Below are 20,096 nucleotides of genomic sequence, written 5' to 3' on the forward strand. Positions count from 1 at the left end.
TAATATTTTTAATAAACCAGCTTGCTTTTTTCCCCAGAAGGGCAATGCTTTCACTTTTGATAATGTGAAAGCTGACTATTTTTCTGACTATTTGCTGGACTCGAAATGTACAACTTTTATGTGTAATGTCCCTTAGAATAAAAGGACGGTTTTGACTGCCTTTGCTGGCACTGGCTCTTTTCTTGTAGGGCTAACATTAGCTAACATGCTGCATGCAAAGAGCATTTTAAAGAAACAAATTAGATTTCCAGGGCTAAAATAGAAGCGTAAAGGAACTAACAGTCTGATTTCTTTATGTACAATAATTTCAGTTCAGGGGAGACCATTTGGAAGAATTGAACATGATTTATAGAGAAAAAAATTAATGAATCCAGACTGCTGAATAGACCCCAATGACCCATCATGACAGAACTGAATCCCAGCAATGATAGGAGTTCAGATACAGGCACCCCCGGAGTCTAGAAGCTACTTGTGGTGAAGATGAAGATGGCAGCTTGGATGGAGCGCTGAGTAACTTGGGTGAGGTGCAGATGGGGAAGAAGTGGGTTGCACGAATGAGAATCTAAAAGCTAGAATGATGGAAGAGCCCTGAGATTTAATGCACACAGAATAACGGCTGATTGGCCTGAAGAAGAAGAAGAAGCAAAAAGCAAGAATATGATTGGACTAGTTTAATGATGTCAGTATGGAGTTTAACAGCAAGGGAAAGAGAAGGTGATAGAACAGACAAGCAGCCAAATACCAAGGAAAGCAGGCAGAAGAGTGATTACAGATCATTTTTACTGAACTTACGGGTAAGTTTAATTATATTTAGTGAAGGCAGGCTAAATTTTACATTTATAATAGCAACATTACACACCTTAACGGTGGAACCAAATATCACACAATTTGAGGTTGAAGTTTTATTTATATCGTGTCAAATCACAGAAACAGTCTCCTTGTGGCTCTTTATATTATAAAGTCACTAGAATAAGAGACAGAAAATCCCAACAGTCAAATGACCCCCTATAGGCAAGAACCTGGTGACAGGGGGAAGGAAAAACTCCCTTTTAACAGGAAGAAACCTCGAGCACAACCAGAAAACAGTGGCTATTTGCTGTGACTGTTTGGGGTGAGGCGAGGAAGACAGAACAAAAGAAAGAATGTGGAAGAGAGACACAGGTTAATAATAACTATTATAAAGCTATTTTATAGCCACTTCAAGTCTCACAATCTAAAGCCAAACTCTTGCTTCTGTTCATTTTTTCTATTACTGAGTTTGAGCATCATTATCAGAGGATTCAGCATGTTTTCAAGTTGGATCTTGTGCGTATTAGGTGAACATTTAAACCACTACATTATGGAACTGAAAGATATGCAAGGATGCCATAAAAATCTGCCAATTCAAATATGTGGAGGTACCTGTTGTGGTGACTCCTTGTGTCTAAGGGTAGCTTGTGACTTATGGAAGTTTATCGTATTTTCAAGAAGAAAAGTGCATAAATTTAATGTCTATGATGTAGACATCCTGAGATCCACAGAGGACCTCAAGATCAGAGGATCATTTGAGTATAAACCACAAGTGTCACAGGGATTAGATGTTCCCTTCTAAAGTTTAGCAAAGTGAGTAAAATAGATGTGCTATTTTATGCAAAATGAAAAAAAAAAACAAACGACCACAAGCTGAACTCACAACAAAGTAACAAATAGCGAAGAGCGAGTGACTCAGATCCACTTTAATTTCATATGACCCTCACTGGCATTTTGTCCCACCATTTAATAAAGTAAAAGCATGTTGTTGTTGTTTTTGTAGATTTATGCAAATGTATTTAAAAAAAAATCAAAGCCAAACAGACATCTGCAAAGCACTGAATAGGCTGAAGGAATTAGCTAGTATGTGTGTTTGGTATTTAAGTCTTTACATTTATCCTTGAACATACAGATTTCTACACCCAGCAGAGGGCGCTCTAAACACTGCAAGTCTGCAATTGGTGGACAGATTATCCCAGACGCAAAAGCATAGTGTTGCTTTTGTTAATGTTGAGCAATACAAAAATGCCCGTAGGATTGGAGGATCAGTGAGAAAACTGAACTAAGCAGCATTTTGAAGGGCTGATCAGAATAATAAATGGGCGATGCCCCTAATTGGCTGGTTCAGTTAGAAGCTAGAGGATCAATCATTTTCTTGGAGGTGTACAGATCAATAAGTAACACGGCTGCCTCGGTAAAGTCTCCAAGCGTCTAAAACCATTTTAGGCCAAAAGCAGGGTTATTACAGAAACGCGTTTTATGATGATAATCAGTGTTTTATGATCTAATATTGTTACGGTTGACTGTGGGAATATTCTTCCTCTCTGATAACCAAATCCTTAACCTTCATTCCCTCATGCTGTGATTGTGATTCATTTTAAAGTGTTTGCTGGCTTCCATTGATGGGACTGTAAGTGCAGTGTGTAGGTTGTGTGTGTGTTTGCGTGTGTGTGTGAGAGATAGAGAAAACTAATCTAATTCAAACAGACACACCTCTTCATCCTCTTGCTCCCTCTCACAAACTCAAAATCGAAGGCGTTCGCCTCCCTTTTACTCTGTTCTATTTTGCCACGCTGCTGTAACACACACACACACACACACACGCACACACACACACACACACACACACACACACACACACACACACACACACACACACACACACAGAAACACGCACACAGATGCACATCCTCACACACAAATGCACGCACACCTTCCCAGTACCACATCTCCTAGGGAACACAAGGATGTCTCTATGGCAACAAGCAGCTTGCTCCACTAATGAACTGGTTGCCGTGGTGACCGGGTTGGCTGTGCGCGAATGGAGACACTGAATAAAATAGAGGGAGAAAATGTTGTGTTACTCCTCTGCACAACCCCCCCCCCCCCGCCTCCCCCCCGTGTGGGTTTTTTTTTATCTCCTTTTCTTTGTAGGACACGAACAGTCACACAGAAATGTGTGTCAGTGTGTGCGTGTGTGAAGAGATTAAGATGAGTGACAATTAATGAATGAGTGTAACGTGTTACACGTAGAGCTGGCTGGAGACCTGAGCCCATGCGGAGGGCCTAATGCAGCAGTACGCAGGGATCCTTGCAGCTGGCTGTGCTCTGCGTGGGCCGGCCGTCCTGCTGCTGCTGCCTCAAGGTCAGAAAGCAGCCCAACTGCACTCTGGGCGATAAGAGGGAGGCGGGAGGGGGGAAGTGCCAAAAAACCTTTTGTCAGCCATCTGTGTAGTGAGTTACGCTCCACTTTGCTGACTGAGCTTCTAGGCCGTTATGCATTTGGCCATTCACAACCCCATCGGACACTTAAAGCTGCACCCAACTGACATTCATATCCCGGAATGAGACCTCTGGGAATCACCCGATTTACTCCGGCGCTGTCTCCCCCTTCTGGATCAGGGGGGCACCGGCCTCAGTGTTCTGCAGCCAGAGAGAACATACACTGTCACAGAGCTTGATCTCATGACCCCTCTCAGGCATCCAAACAACCATTTCTGATTCACTAAAGGATTCTTGAAGAGTTTTTACTGATAAACGATAATTGTGTTTATCAAACAGCCAGAAATAACAGGAAAATGAATACAGCACAGATTTATTACCTTAACTACGCACGGACCAATAGTCCGACCAAAAAATCTCATTATTCTATAAAACCACACACAATTGAACCATCTGCATAATACCGCATAATGCATGCAGCACTGGGAGTTTATTTACTTTTTAATTACAAAAAGAAAAAGCTACGACTGCACAGCTAGCTCATATTTGTTATTAGCTTACCAAAGGCCCACTTTAAGCCAGCAAATAGTTTATGCAGCAGGAGAGAAGTGTGTTTATAATCTTTTTACCCAGACAGATTAGAAAAAAGAAGCAGATTTCTAGTCTAGTGTACTCAGATATATGCAGTTTATTATAATACATTTTCAAACTCCTGTAAACTTCTCTTTCACCTTATTTTCCTTCATATATGTTTAATGTAAGACTGGAGAACGCTCACATTAAACATGGTCAACTTTTCAACAGCGAGGTCAGCGTATGCACAAGTAATCCCTGTAATAAGAATATGGAGGTGGGTAGAAGCTCCTTTTTGTTTGTATGGTTTTCAATAGATGTATTTTAAAAAATAAAACAAAAGATGGAAACTTAAATCCTTCATTTAGAAAACATTCAGAAGTTTGTAGTCTCTTTGGCAGTCGTTATTTCTTCTTAGAACAGCTGGGTTATCCAAGACACTGCTCGGATAAGTCTATAAAGGCTGTGCACACCTGGATTTGGGCAGTTCCTCCCATTCCTCCTAAAAGATCCTGTCAAGCTTTGTCAGATTAGATGGGAACCATCTGTGAACTGCCATCGTCTGTGCGAGTTCATGCTTCAGTTTTCTGCTGCCTGCTCTCACTGCCACGCTTCACCGTACAGATGATCTCAGCCAGATGATGAGCTGCACCTAGTTTTCAGCAGACACAGTACTGGGAGTTCTGTTCAGTCCAGAAAATCTTTATCTTCATATTCTCAAAGTCCTTCTCAAAGTTTGTTAAACTGCAAGCAGGCTGTCGTAACTGCTGCTGATTGTTCTTCTCAGCTGACATCTCAATCTCTGTGGTGATCTTCTGAAGACTTGTTGCAATCTTCAGGCCCTGCCCACTCACTCAGTTTGGCATCGAATCTGTGGGGATTGTTCCATTTCACAGTTACTGACGCTGCTGTGCTCTTGGGACACTCGAAGATTTGTACAAATAGGTTGAAAACCCTTCCCCTAATCCATGTCTCACTACATTTTTATCATTCAGGTCTACAAAGTATTCCTCAGACTTAATAAGCTATTTCATATCCATCCATCCATTTTCTTCTGCTGATCCAGCTCAGGGTCACCTGGACAGGTCGCCAGGCTGTTCCAGGGCTAACACAGAGAGGCAGACAACCCTTCATACTCACATTCACACTTACAGCCAGTGTTGGTCAAGTTACTTGAAAAAAGTAATCAGTAATTAATTACTGATTACTTCCCCAAAAAAGTAATCCCGTTACTTTACTGATTACTTATTTTCAAAAGTAATTAATTACTTAGTTACTTAGTTACTTTTTAAAAACATGATTTACAACCTGAATAGGTGATAAAGCGATAGATCTTTCAGCCCAATTCTACTTTTCCTACATAATCCATCATACAAAATGTAATCAAATGGAAAAGTCTCTTTTTAAAACTTGTTTTGTTAGTTTTAATCTTTTAACTTTATGCATGAAGCAAAATTTTAATTATATGCACCATTCTCTGACTGGAATAAATTAGTTTAACATTTAAACCTATTTTCTGCACATTCCAGCACATAAAATATATATATATATACAGTGTTGGGGAGTAACGGAATACATGTACCGCCGTTACGTATTTAAAATACAAAATATGAGTAACTGTATTCCGTTACAGTTACCGTTTAAAAAGGTGGTATTTAGAATACAGTTACTTTGTCGAAATAAATGGATTACACGGCGGTACTTTCTTGTTTCATATTGTGGCGGGTCAGGACTGTTTGGGTTTTGTTTGACAGCTACGTTCTGTTGTTCCAGGTGGCAGCGTTACGGTTGCCATGGTTACAGGGTGACACTCTCTCTGCGTGTTTCCTGGGTGAGAGAGCGCCTGTTGTTGTTGTGCTAAGCTAATAGACAGAATGCTACAGGTATAGCTCTAAAGAATGTAGCATCATAGGCAGGAAAAGTACGAGCTGTCATCGAGCAAAAACGGGAGCTGGAAGCATGTAAATATAATAATAACCACTGCAGCCAAGAAGAGAGCCTGACGAGCCCAGTTGTAAGTAAGTTATTAAGCTATTAAAGCTAGTTTTCGGCTACGAGCCCGACACAGAACCCACCGTATTAGCCAGAGGTCCCTTTACTACGGTTCGGAGCCGCGGACCTTCAGTAACAGTAATAAATCACAGCAATAGTACATTCATGTAGTTGTAAACAGCATGATAATATATTAAGTAATCCAAAGTATTCAGAATACGTTACTCTCATTGAGTAACGTAACGGAATACGTTACAGAATACATTTTGGGGCATGTATTCTGTATTCTGTAATGGAATACATTTTAAAAGTAACCTTCCCAACACTGTATATATATATATATATATATATATATTTTTTTTTTTTTTTATTTATTTTTTTTTTTTTTGTGTTTACACTCACTCTTTCAGATGCAAGTAAAACACAGCAGAAAATAAATAAAGTCAAAGACTAGCGGTCCTTTTGCTCTATTTTCACCTGTAAAGCAGGAGTAGAGTAGGCGGAGGTTTATCCTGGTGCAGGTGTGCCGCAGCGGTCAGTGGAAGGATACCGCAGTTTCTCTGTGAGTTTGTCATTACGTCGTAGCTACTCGGTGCTTGCTTGGAAGTTTAGGGGGCTTTTTTCGCTGTAAAAAGAAGTTTTCTTCCCACGCACAGCGGACACTAATGTTTTTGTCACTTTTTACGGAATCAAACTCAAAATAAGGTCAGTACTTCCACGCTTTAAACGCTGCACGTAATCCCTTACTTTACTAAGGGATTACTACTACAGTAGTAATCTGCCCATCTCTGCTTACAGCCAACTTTGAATTACCAATTAACCTAACCCCACCCATGTCAGCAGTTGGATGAGTGTTTAAATGATGGTCTGAAATTGCTACATAGATAAATAACCCAAAATAACAAGGCTGAAGCCAAACAAGCAAGAAACACAGTGCTGAGTGGACGGAGAGGGAGAAAATACTAAGGCATCCAGCTCCTAAATGCTCCAGGGAGACTGGTGATGTCCTTTAGTTGTGCTGATTAACTCACTAACAGGAAGAAGGAGCAAAGCAACACGCAGAGCGAAAGAGGGGAAAAACACACAGCAGGCCCAGGCAGGGCAGGAGGGCCATCACACCAATGAAAAATGAGCACGAGAAGCTTAACCTGCTCTTAACTCCTGTGTAGAATAGAAGTTTGTGTTTTCAATATTAGTTTTCATTTGGTTACATATTTGTATAACCAGACATGGGATACAGTTACACCCAGAGGGAAGAGTTCAAATCAGTAATTCTTGGACGCAAGTCTGATTTCTTTATCGCTGAGCGACAACTTATTAGTTCTAATAAGAGTTACAGTATATCCTAATACAGGAGGTCAAAAACAGCTGTGGTACTGTAGCTAGCTGACATTTATTTGTTGTTCTTTGTTACAAACAACAAATATATTTCAGCTGTTTTTGAAAAGTAACGAGTACTAGCAGGTGAAACACTCAGGCAGAAGTTGGGCTGTTCCTGGTGTAGAAAAGAAAAGTTCCCCTGATTTTAGTTCATCGAATTTTTCCATTAGTTACTGTTCATTTTAAAGGCACAGATTCAAAGGCCACTTCACCTCATATGATCAGATTAAAGCCCTCAGACTTATCACAGTTTACACACTTTTGTCAGATCAATGAATATGTTTCCATTTGCTTTCTACTTTTTAGTAGAAAAGCAAATGTGTTTTAAAATCAGGTTTGTTAACTTGTTTATTACATACATTTGATTGTTGCCGTGTTGAATCTGTGTCCACTCATCCTGTATATCCTCTTTTTCAAACCACAACTGTTCTCAGAATATTTCACCTGAGCTAGCTTCAATATTTACTTTGGTATCTCTTGCAGAAATGTTTGCGGTTTAATCCAGATGCCACTGTGTGGAAGGCCAAGCAGCAGGTGCTGTGCTCCCTGACCGAGTCTCTGCGAGACGTCCTGAACTATGGTCTGTTCCAGCCTGCCACGGACGGCCACGATGCCAAGTTCCTGGAGGAAGAGAGGCTGCTAAAAGAGTACCCACAGTCCTTTGAGAAAGGTGTACCATATTTGGAGGTAATAACCGATCCTCTTATTGACAGTTTCATGAAACACAGAGTGTAATACTAGCTTTTTGCCCACAAGATGTCACTTTTGTGCAATAAAACAGATTCTGATTTGTTTCCTATTAACAGGATTTTAAAATAAATCGAATGATGTGTTCAGGAAAAGTCAGAAACGTTTAATTACCTCGGCTAATTAATCTAAAGTTCATGCCAAGCTGCTGACTATTTATGAAATCTTATATTGATTGTCACCCAGCAAAGCTGCTAGTGCACGACACTGTTAAGTAGATTAATATTATAACTAAAGTAAAAGTATAATTGTAATTATTATTATTATTATTATTAGTTTTCCAACTTTTTAAGCTGGAGAGTATTTAAACTGCTGTGACGTCAGGATGTTTCTTCCCCATTTCTTGTCTTCGGTGCAACAGAGAAGAAAGCCTGTATAGAAAACCAGATAAATCTTCTCCAGGCTCTATTTTGTGGATCTAGGCCAAAAGCTAAGAGAATTGAGGACAAAGGCCCTCTGTGTTAGGATTAACTCTTGGTTTCCTTTCTCCTTTTCTGTCACTGGTTTAGTTTCGTTATAAAACCAGGGTGTACAAACAAACAAATCTAGATGAGAAGCAGCTGGCCAAACTGCACACCAAGGTATGAAACTTCCAGATCGCTTATATGTGATATGTGCTACAGTTTGCATCTCCATGTTTGTGTCACTAAGCATGCAGTGGTGCGTGTGTACATCTGTGCAGATTTACGCAGGATGCATTTGATTGTTCAGTAATGTTTTATATATGTTACTTTATTGTATTGAAATAAATAATTAAAGCTTAACTTAACAAACCAATGACATAAAATTGACAAAAACCCTTTTGCAATTGTAAAATCTACTACGTGGATAGCTTTTCCTGAACCTGCTTTTGCTGTTTTTATTTTCACCAAACTATCCATGTTTTTTCTGAATATTTATCAGTTACACGTGGGAAGTTTTTGTTTTTATTTCTTTTACATGTAGGCCAGCCTGAAGAAGTTCATGGATTACATTCAAACCAGCGCTGTGGACAAGATGGCCAAATTCTTAGACAAGGGCCTGGATCCCAACTACCAGGACTCTGACACTGGTGGTAAGGATTCCTTCCACTCCCCCGACTGCACACGAGCACTTAGTTATTTTATCTACAGGGAGCAAATTTTCTCTTGTTACATGGATAACATTTAACAGCTGTCATGCAGCCCAATTTAAAAAGGCGTTTCACAAGATAAAACAAACACATTTATAAAAGAGTTGGTGATGATCTCTCTGTTACAGTCAGCCAAAACGGGAGCTCCAAATATGCAAGCAGCTAAGAAAGCACAAAGATAGCCAGCAGCTATGGAACCTGAAGCTCTCCTGTATGGACTCTTTAAACTGTTTTCAATTCCTCCCCCTCTGTTTTCTGCCCTCAGCGCTGCAGTATGTTGGCCTAACACTTTGTGAGGGATCTGAGCCAGTGCTGTTCACAATTTTGGTGGCTTTTCCTAGATCCTGTTAGTGCTCAGGGGGGCACAGCAGACGGCTCATTTACAGTTTGGGTGTGCTGCTCTGTGTCGCTCCAGCCGTTCGGGGAGCAAGTGTCAAAACACAAAACACAGCCTGTCACGATGGGTGTGAAACACGCTCCCGGCGCACGACACAGGGGGGAGACAGAGAGCCTCGATGAGCCTCCCTCACAAACATGCTGTTCCTGTACTGCATTCGTGGTTTTTAGTCATGTTAAAGTCTGCAACAGCTATCTAGCTATCTAGGCACTTATTTGAGCAGATATTTTTCATTTCAGTGGTCACTAGAGTATAAAAATGATGAGTGAAAGGGCCTGAGATCTGGTAGATCTACAGAAAGGCAACCTTACTGGCCCCAGAAAGGTTGCCAGTAAATCACAGGGTTTTACCCTGAAAGACACAGATAAGGACAACCGCACGCCCTCACGTCCATACCAATGCCAGTTTAGAAATCAGATGGAATTAAAACTGTTTAAAATGTCTGTGGCGTTTCTCCCTAAATACAGTTCTTTTAAAAAACATCCCCCCTGTAAAAGTTACACTTTGTTTATTTGGTTTTTTTTTACCATCTTTGCTGGTCTAGCATATCATACACTGAACAGAAGTGCAAGTGTGACCATTTTCCATCTGTTTCGTGTCCTGGATACTCTCATCACCCTTTAAAAAAACAGAAACAAAGATTTTTTTGTACAAACTGCAAGTTTGGATGCTCCACATCCACCAGAGCACTTTAAAATATTAATTCCATTCATTCATTCTCTTCTGCTTATCAGAAGGGGGGGGGGGGGGGGGGCGGCTGGAGTCTATCCCAGCTACCAAAGGGCGGGATAGGGTACGCTCTAGGACAGATCACCTGTCTGTCGCAGGGCCACTTTAAAATAGTATTCATCATGTCTTGAGGAGAAACTCTTCTCTTACTTTGCCACTAGGATTAAAAAAAATTACAGATTATGTTTTTAGTCTGATCAGTGATTCTGCTCTAAGCAGTAGTGAGAGCTAATTAGCTAATAGTGCTGTTGTTTCAGGGTCCTCCTATTCAAGGTTCTGAGGTACAGTAATCTTTTCTCACTGGGCTGAAAAGGTGTATTTTTAGTAGCGATATATATGTCAGCCCATTCTCACTCCCGAGGCGTAACATGCCGATGTTTTGTCACGTCCTGCGGCGTTCCTGAGGAACGCAAAAGGAGACCTTCGGCGTTCTTATGGTATGCGGCGGGTTATGGGCGAAATCCAGTGCAATGACGCTCCCGTGGTAATAGACGTTCCAGCCCTGTATTCCAGCCCTAAACCTAACCTTATCCCTAACCATAACCTTTTTCCTGAGGTTAACCAGGACTTTAATGATGTTAAATAGCGTGTTTCTAAGCGATTTGAAGAAAAAGAGCGAACATGTGTAGATTGAGTCCATACGGTTTTCATATTTCCTCATTTTTTCCGAGGTCGTCATTTAGGAACGGGGTGGGTAGCCGAAAACGTAATATGTTGACGATTTGTCACCTAGCGTAAAATGTTACGGTTTGGGAGTGAGAACGTGTTGTATATGTGTATATTTAATGCATGTGATTTAACCACTCCTTGGCATTTTGGCTAAACAAACCTGGTAAAAATAATTGTGGGGCGGAGCAGAAAAGCATTTGTTTTAGCCCCAGTGATGCGATACCACATGAAAACTAATCCTTTGTTCAAATCTATAGACTGGCCACGGCGTTTCCATGTGGAGTTTGCGTGCTCTCTCTGTGCTTATGTGGGTTCCCTCCAGGTATGTTAGGTTAATTGGTGATTCTAAATTGGCCATAGGTGTGAATGTGTCTGTCTCTCTGTGTTAGACCTGCTGCAGATCGTTGACCTGTCCAGAATGTTCCCTGCCTCTTGCACAATGGCAGCTGGGATAGGCTCCAGCCAATCCATGACCTGAATTAGACAGGAGGAAGAAAACGGATGGAGGACTTGTTGTTGGATCCTAGTTTCTGTCCTTCTGCCTTAAAGTTTGTGGAATCAAACATATATACAGTATATGACTCTGTGATTTCAAGAAATGAATTGAATGAGATTTGTTGGTTTGACAGAATTGGATTTAGATTTGGGGGTGTTGAAAAAAGCTGTTTAGTATCAGTCAAAGTCTGATATAAGATATATCCTTGTGTCTTGAAATAGCTTCTCCTGCCTTTTGACTTTATGGTTATGTGAAGGTATTTTGAAAGGAGGTCCAGGAACAGTGAATGCAGTATTAGTCCTATGCAGACAGGGCAGAGAGGTGATAAAAAGCCTGCAGCCAACCCTGTTAATACTTTTTTGACCCGTTTGTCTCCTTGAAACTTTCTCCGCGGGCTTCCAGAAGCCTCACAGAGAATGCCTTCATTAGGACATGAAATAATTCTGCCATAATTAGCCTGGCTCCGGCCAGGACACACACTCATGTCGATCTCTGCCAAGGAAACTCATAAATGGGTATTCCCTGACTCATCCTGACAGTATAACTTCAGAGGAAGCGCAGTCAAAACATTTCTCCAAATGGTTTGAACCTGAGATCTACAGAAAGTGTTCAGTGATGAAAGCCTTCAGTCATTTTCCTCTTTGCCAGAAAAATCCCCCTGCAGACGCTGCTGTGTACCCTGTTTCAACTGGGAACACTTTGAATGGTTTTATTCTTGTAGATGCTGGTGAACTGGCTTTCTGGAAAGGATCAAGTTAGCCACAAAAGTGACACAGCACTTTTTTGACTGCAATAAATGATATTTTGAGCTTCTTTGTTTCTTTATACGACATCAGGATAACGGCAAAACATCAGTGCACTGGCAAAACATTCAGCTGGAAAGTAATAATGTTACCTGTTAGATGAAACTAATGCGGAGGCTTTTTTCATTTCCCCTCACACTATCACAGAAAGGAATATAAATATTTGCAGAAGACTTAAAGTTGGCTGATCGGGATGTTGTAATCAGGAAGCAAATTGATGGTGGTGAGATTTAGGATTGTCTAACTTTCATGTTCAAAATAATAAAACTGTTGTCACACATAAGGGGATTTTACTTGTTTATATCTGCCCAAATTCAGCTCACCTTTTTTATTTTAAATTTACATGTTGTCGTACAAAGGTAGTTAACTAATTTTCTTTATTAAACTTGTAGAAGTGGAGGACAATGATAGAAACAGTTTGTCAAGATGAATTTCACATTAGTGTGTTCTTTTAGTCTATAATGACTCTTGAATAGATTTCCATTTGCTATATTCACAACTTTAAAGACAAAAATATGGAATATGGGAAAGCTATGTATTGTATATTCATCGTTTGAAAAACCTTCTTCTTTAAAAATAAATAAATGGTTGCATCGTGATTACTGTTGTAAAATTAAAATTATCCAACACTTTTTTAAGGGCGTTATACGTGCAAGAATGCTAAATATAGGTCATTTCTGTCTGTTTGAAGTGGATGCTAAGTAATGTTATGTTCTGATAATATCTGATATAGATAAAAACATTAAGAGGCCTGTGATGTACCTGTGTGCCAAGTTTGGTTGCTCAACTCTTTGCATAGGAAGAGTTTTTGGACGGGCAGCATTACTGCATCATGTAATTGCCGGATTGATGGTCATCTCCAAAGTGAGTTGTGCACATTTATGTGTGTGCAGTCACTTCATTAAATCTTCATTATGTTTTTCCTTACATGGAAACAGGATCTGCCCAGATCTAAAGGTACAATAAGATTATACATACACAGACAGAAGATTTGGTTTGAAAATACAGGGAAAACGCAAGAACTTTACATGATTATCAGAAATGACGTGTAGGCATTTGCTGCAGCACACATCACAGACATTTGCTGCACTTTCTCAGCTTCATTACTGTGATGCACAAACTCTTTTTCACCTGACACGTCATTCAATTGTTAAACCATAACCATAAAAACTAAAATGCATTAAATGTTTCTTTTTTAAATGTTTGTTTCTGTCTCAGGAGTTTGGAAAGAGCTGCTGTTCTCCAGCAAATCAGCTGTGAACTCCCTGCTCTATAACAGTCCCATTTAAATAAAGCTGCATATGTGTGTCTCTGTGTGTGTTCTTTAGAGACTCCTCTGACCCTGGCAGTGCAGTGTGAGCCAGGTGGAGGAGAGGCCATCCGGGTCCTGGTGGATGGAGGAGCTCATATTGACTTCCGTGCCAAAGATGGACTCACACCGCTACACAAGGCTGTTCGAGGCCACCACCATACAGCCCTGCTGGTAAACATTTGCATATGTTGGAGTCCTTTCATACTGCTATCTGCCTGTGGAAAGTGATGATTTTACATGTATTATGTAACAAAAAGAGAAAAACCATCAACCTAGAACAGGGTGTATATCTTGCAAGATGGATATTTGCCCTGAAAGTGACACTGTATTCTCCTCATTTGCGTTGCTGTATATCTAAACAAGCTAAAGCCCGAACAAAAAGACCCTCCCACTCAGCGATCCACACCCACCCACACACAATATGCAAACAAATAACTCTATTATTTGATTCAGCCGGAGAGAAAGAGAGGCGTTAACATCCAGATTGCCTGGTTTTGACACATTTACATTTTAGGCGTTTATCCAGATTTTCAGCTCTCAAATTGCTGAGAATACAGGTAGCTGTAGACGAGAACCTCATTGGGGGAGATAATTGCAAGCGTTAACATTGTTAGAGCCTATGTTTTCCACAAAGGAAAGAAACTCGGCTAAAGTGCACAAAGGTTTACATCAGACTCTGATTGAATACATCATTTTCCCCAGCCTGGGGTGTAACGTGACCTCTCTGAACCCCGAGCTATGAGTTTCCATCCTGATTTGAATTCTATGAATATTCCTCAACTTGAATTAGGAAACTATCACCAAGATATATTTTTTCCTTCCTGCTGTACTATTGTTTTACTTGATGAAGGTTTTAAAAGTTCTACATTCTATATATTTAACTAGTTGGAGCAAGTTTTGGCTCAAAATACGGCGCAGATTGCCAATTCTTCCATGATAAAAATGGACTAGTTTCGTGTCTTGAAAAGAAATAAGCTGCCTACGCCCTCTCAAGAAGAAAACAAGGCAGAATGACTTTAGTTACGTATTGTAACCTCAGTGTAAGTGTAGCCCTTTAAGAAGCATCAACTGGGTATAATAATAAGAAAAAAACTCCTGTAGGATCTTTTAAGTTACACAAAGCACAATGTTTTCATTAAAACGGTGTGACATGAGGCTTTTTATACGATAATAAATCTCTCTCAATTAAGATGAACACCGTCATGGAGCGGCTAACTTTCTTAGCAGCAGTTATGCTATTGCCCCACTTCAGCACAACAACTTCCTTGTTCGGACTCCCCATGTGACTCTACAGACCAATCAGAAGCCAGGAAGTCCTAGACTTAGGTAGATGCGGGAAAACCAATGAGGTAGAGTCAACACTTTATTATTATTGTTTTGAAAGGTGTATATGTAAACATTCAAACATGTAAATGCCCAAAACACATAAACAGTAAATATGAATGGAAATGTGTATATAATTAACTCTGTAAAGACATCTCTATTAATCACATGAAATTTACTTCTAGACTTTACAAAAGGACACCGTTTCTGCTTACCAGTGCTGCCACGGTTCATTTTTAACATGTGCACCATTAATGAAATGCTAATAAAGGAAGGAGCTAAGACAAAGTTGTATGTTTTTATAGTTTGCAGTTTAATCTTTGGTTGTTTTTAAGAGTGACTTTGATGTTTAGTTTTTATTATTTTAAACGAATGTAGAAGTTTTTAATATTAGTTTTTGTTTTTCTTATTACAATATTAAGGTAATTTTTATAATAATATTTCTGAGTTCTGAAAGCTAATATTATTCATGCAGAGCACTTTATTTTCACACTTGCACAAATGCTTCCTCGTGCTATTTCTGTTCATAAATTTGACATAAATCTTGACAGATTACTAAAACTAGTTTAGTAAGTATGCAATATATAGTTTTAGTCTTGCAAATTGGTCTGCATTTCTACAATTGCGATATAGCTGAGACTGTGGACAGTCGTGGTTCTAGTTTGTTGGTGATCTAGCTAAACCAAACCAACCAGACTCTATCCATATCATGACATAAATAATCTGACAGCAGCAGCAACAACAGTCCTATAAATAAATAAAACATTAATCCATAAATGGAGGAAACCATGTTTATTTTGGAGTCAATGCCAAAAAGTTGATCATTTATGAAGTGTTCTGTAAACTGTAAACACTACTGTATATGTTCTTTTAGCCTGATATGAATGCTAACACGTCAATTACTGCTGTGCTGAATCTGTCTTGGTTTATTTCTTCTCTTCTTCTTTTTTCTTCTTTCTTTTTTCACTCCCAGAAAGATGATGAGAGGCTTTCACTGATATCGTTAGGTTTAGACAGAATCACACAACCATTCAGGAAGTCAGGCCTCTCGTACTGTCACTGCAAACTTTTGCATTTCTCTAGTTTGCCCTCAGTCCCCAAGAACTTGCCTGCCTTTCCTGGTGGCCTCTCTGTCTTTGCGTTCAGCATCTTTACATTAGCTACATTAGCCACACAACATGCTAAGGGTGAGGATTTTCTTTTTTTGTTGTTGTTGCACAGTGAAAATCAAGAATTACAGTACTCCACTCCAGTTCTCAGTCTTCAGTAGCTCAGATACAGGGAGCGCATAAGGACTCTTGTGTTCACTCTTGCAGCCAACAACTGAACATTTGGTGTGCAACGCCTATGGCTGAGACATTTTAAAGTTAAAGCTGGCAGAAGCTACTCTAGGGGACTAAATAAAAATGGCCGACTGTGAAGCAACTGCTGATTTTAAAAAGGCATGTCCGTTCGTCAGCCAGGAGCAGTGCTTATCCTGTTCTGATGCCAAAATCACTGAAAGTGACTGCGAAGAAAACAGGCACCGGTGGTCTCTCTTTGTTGGTGCAAAAAAGGAACGAAGGAAAACACAGAAACAAAAGACAACAACAACAAACGTCCTCTTACATGGGAATCTATATCAATTCATTTGCTTCTTAGAGACAGTGCATGGTGGATGAGAATCTATCAGATTCAGATAGTGTCTCCAAACATTTTTCTACATGTACGTTAGACTTTCTAGTGTTTCTTATCTTATCCGTTATCAACCAAGTGTGTAACATTTGGTAAATGAGGTTTTTTTTCCTTTTTCTAAAGTTAGTTTTTGGCATTTAAAAGACTGATGTTAATTAATATTTGTCCATTTTTAATATAATTATGTTCTTCTGGACGCAAACCAAGTGGAAATAGCTTTGGGTCTAGTGGATTTTCTTTTCAAACATGTCCCCTTTAAATCATTGCTGTTTATCCTAGTAATTTATCTTTATCATTACTGTCAGAGTTTAACAAAGGCTTCAGCCTGAGGTTTTCTTTTCTTTTGTGCCATCATGCAGGTTCTGCTCTCTCTGGGGGCGTCCCCAGATTATAAGGACCGGCGAGGGCTGACGCCTCTTTACCACACTGTGCTGACAGGGGGCGACACCTCCTGCTGCGAAACACTGCTTTACCATCACGCCAAACTGGGCATCAGGGACGAGAACGGCTGGGATGAAACACATCAGGTAAAAACTTTAAAAGAAAATAAGTCACCTCAAGCAAATCCAGGACAGAATAAATACAGTTAATCTCCTGTGTTTTCAATAAAAGCGAAAACACCAAATCAACTGTAAAACTTTCTGTTTGAGGATCCTTGAAACAAACTCTTTCAGTCTAATGAGGTCAGTGGCCTGATTTACATCTATTTGGGAGCTGAGATGTGACCAGAAAAAGGCGTCTGGACTTTTGGAGCTCATGTTCTTGTTGTTCATATTGCAGAAGTATGCCACATCACTTTTTGTAATGTACCAGTCTACTCTGTGTTCCAGTGTGTGTCTGCGTCAAAACCCATTCATGCCATGAAACACTTCACCTTTCACATCACATCCTACCCATCCTGCTTCAGTGGCCTCATGTAACAGCTGTGAAGTGGACAGGGAAGGCCGCGAGGAGAAATGAAGGTATCAGCTTGTTCATCTCAGTGTGTTCACTGCGTAAGCATCTGTCTCCTCGGCTCTGTTTGTCAGACAGGGACTCCAAAAGAAACCGTTGGTGTGTGTGCGTTAAGTGTGATTTGACTCATAAATTCAACACTAATACGATTTTTGGACGAGGCCACTAAAAGAAGCTACATTTTATTTCATGTCTGACGGATTGAAGATTGTTCTGTTGCATTTGGGTGCAGGGTAGTCAGCCCGCCTCTAGGAATCAGCTGTTACTTTTCCATAATAACTGTTGTACATTCAATGAGAGGATGCTAAACCATGAATATTTTGTGACATAAGGGGGGGGGGTAAAATTTTGCACTTTTTAGTTTGCTATATTTGTCAGTATTTTTGAATACTCAAAATTTAATTAATCGAGAAAAGATCCTCATAAGTTCCACAATATCAACCCTAAATCTCATTTTGTTAATCATGACTGAGCGTCAGCATCATGGGATGTGTTGTGGAGACAGAAAGACATCAAAAACTGCACCATTTCAATTTCTGTCATGTAGGGTGTGCAGTTTAAAAGTGCTTTAAAAAATGAGGGATTAAACATTGTGAGTATGTACTCCAGGAGACTGTAACTCGAGCAATTTTAATAATATGAGGGCAAAATTTTGCACGTCAGTATTAAATGCATTGAGGGTTTTTTTTTTTAAACCATGTTTTCTGTTTTGAGTGTATAGCGTGCTGTAGGTCAGCCTGGCAGTTTTTCCTGACTTTTAACTTTTTTTTTTTAAACTTTTATAACAATGAAAAAAATTAAGTCACACAACCACATCACTGATAAATTAACTCATGTCAGTTATTCGGGTAATAACAGCTCAGTGAGTCGGCAGCAGTCGCAGCAGCGTGACTGATCGGGGCACTGATTTTGGAGCGTAAGGGTCTATGCCAGGGGTCTGCAACCTTTAACACCCAAAGAGCCACTTGGACCCGGTTTCCACGCAAAAGAAAACACTGGGAGCCGCAAATACTTTTTGAAATCTAAAATGAAGATAACACTGCATATATTGTTTTTTACTTTTATGCTTTGTGTGAACAACTAAAGTAAGTAAGTAAAGTTTATTTATTAAGCGCTTTTCACAGACGGACGCACCTGAGCGGCACCCGCAATCACGCCTCGCCACCTTAAAGTCTGTGCTCTCTCTGCTGTTGTGTTGTCAGGCTGTGAGCTGAAAAGCAACAGCCGACTGTATGCTACAGCAACCGTGTGTGAAAAGTGGTCAATAAAGAGATGCTGAAAAGCATGTTCATGCAAACATCGTCGGGTCTGCCGTGATATCGTTACAATAAGACTTATGGTCCCGAACCTGTGCGCAGCATCTGCAAATCGGGGCTTTCATCTTTATGCAGGACTGTAAGCTGTCATCTGTGAGGCGTGAGCGGTGTTTGTTTTAACATAGTTCACGGTGGAGCTGCTGACATAATGTAATAACTGGCCTACCTGGGGTCGAAAGTCTTGATAAATGCACGGCGTTTCGGCGGGTACACCGGCTTCCGCGAGTGTGACGCTTATTTTGAGCGGTGAAAAAATAATAGAATAGTAGATAATAGAATTTTATTTTTATATTTCAAAATCACAATAATCTTCCAATTTAGAACTACAAGTTAAAAAAAGAACTAAACACAAATAAAATACACTTCAGCTAAATACTTCTAATTTATTTTCCCAAACCACCCGGAGCCGCAGTATAAGGACAAAAGAGCCGCATGCGGCTCCAGACCCCTGGTCTATGCAAACCACACTTTAGGAAATACCCCTCATATGTCTCTTTGGAGCCAAAAAGAAGAAATTCATGAGGTCACAAGGCTGTCTTTAAAGCACAATTTTACTTGAAAATAGCAAAACAAATGGAAATGTGTTCAGCTGTGACTCAGCTTTGTGTTGAGTACATTAATATATTTACGCACCTTCAGAAAATCTCTCTCCTGTTTTGTACACTTCGCCGTCGAAGACAAATATTCTTGCATTTCTATAACTGTGGCTTCATTTCTCTATAATGATAACAGTTAATGATATGCTTGAATTTTAAATGTAGCCTGTAAAGGTGGCCCAGTGTTATTTGTATAGGATCGTCTGTTACACTGCTATGTACAGAAAAGTGCCATATAAGAACCAGTGGTTTGACCATAAATTAAACAAAAATTAAAAATTTATTAACATTACAAACAAATAAAAAAATCTGAAGAGATAAAATAACCTAGCTTAGGGCTATGATGTGTAATAGCTGCAAGTTTAATGAGTGGGTTATTTATTTGTATAAGAAGTGAAAAATGTTTAAAGCATAATAAAAGTATAAATAAATAATAAATAATAAAGTTTGAGACACAGTTAATATTTCAGGCAAAAACGATTTAAAAAGCTTTGACTGATCAGTGAAGTACATGGTTTCTATTATATTATTATATTAAATAAAACAGTTATTCATGTACTTTAACATGTTGACTTTTTTCTCACTTTAAATTAGAAAAATAAATAAATCACGTGGCTCAATGAGTCTGTGTGAATAATGCTGCTCGTTTTTCTAGCAATGACTTTATTACTCTCATACTGTATTGTGTATATGTGTATTGTCAGTGCTTTATTGCCCCTGAGTTTGGAGGTTGTGTTAATTAAATTTGGTGTTACCGCCACCTTTGGCCACCGTCTCCTCTTCACCCTTGCTT

The 20,096-nt window shown here is 39.6% G+C and overlaps 1 protein-coding gene and 1 long non-coding RNA gene across 2 annotated transcripts in view; one reads left to right on the plus strand and one right to left on the minus strand.

Moving 5' to 3' along the window:
* Positions 1-20,096, plus strand: part of shank1 (SH3 and multiple ankyrin repeat domains 1) — a 118,391-nt gene that overhangs the window by 48,782 nt on the left and 49,513 nt on the right. Inside the window, exons 3-7 of the mRNA XM_085157674.1 lie at positions 7,660-7,863; positions 8,433-8,504; positions 8,869-8,977; positions 13,457-13,611; positions 16,797-16,964. Of these exons, the coding sequence (XP_085013800.1) occupies positions 7,660-7,863; positions 8,433-8,504; positions 8,869-8,977; positions 13,457-13,611; positions 16,797-16,964 (708 nt within the window). The remainder of the gene's footprint in view (positions 1-7,659; positions 7,864-8,432; positions 8,505-8,868; positions 8,978-13,456; positions 13,612-16,796; positions 16,965-20,096) is intronic.
* On the minus strand, positions 16,981-19,710 carry LOC146519555 (uncharacterized). Its single transcript, XR_014873810.1, has 2 exons — positions 19,174-19,710; positions 16,981-18,328 (listed from the first exon to the last, which is right to left on the minus strand). It is a non-coding gene; the product is annotated as an uncharacterized LOC146519555 (long non-coding RNA).

This window comes from Neolamprologus multifasciatus, chromosome 4 (genome assembly GCF_963576455.1).
Source record: "Neolamprologus multifasciatus chromosome 4, fNeoMul1.2, whole genome shotgun sequence".
NCBI classification, from domain to species: Eukaryota; Metazoa; Chordata; class Actinopteri; order Cichliformes; family Cichlidae; genus Neolamprologus; species Neolamprologus multifasciatus.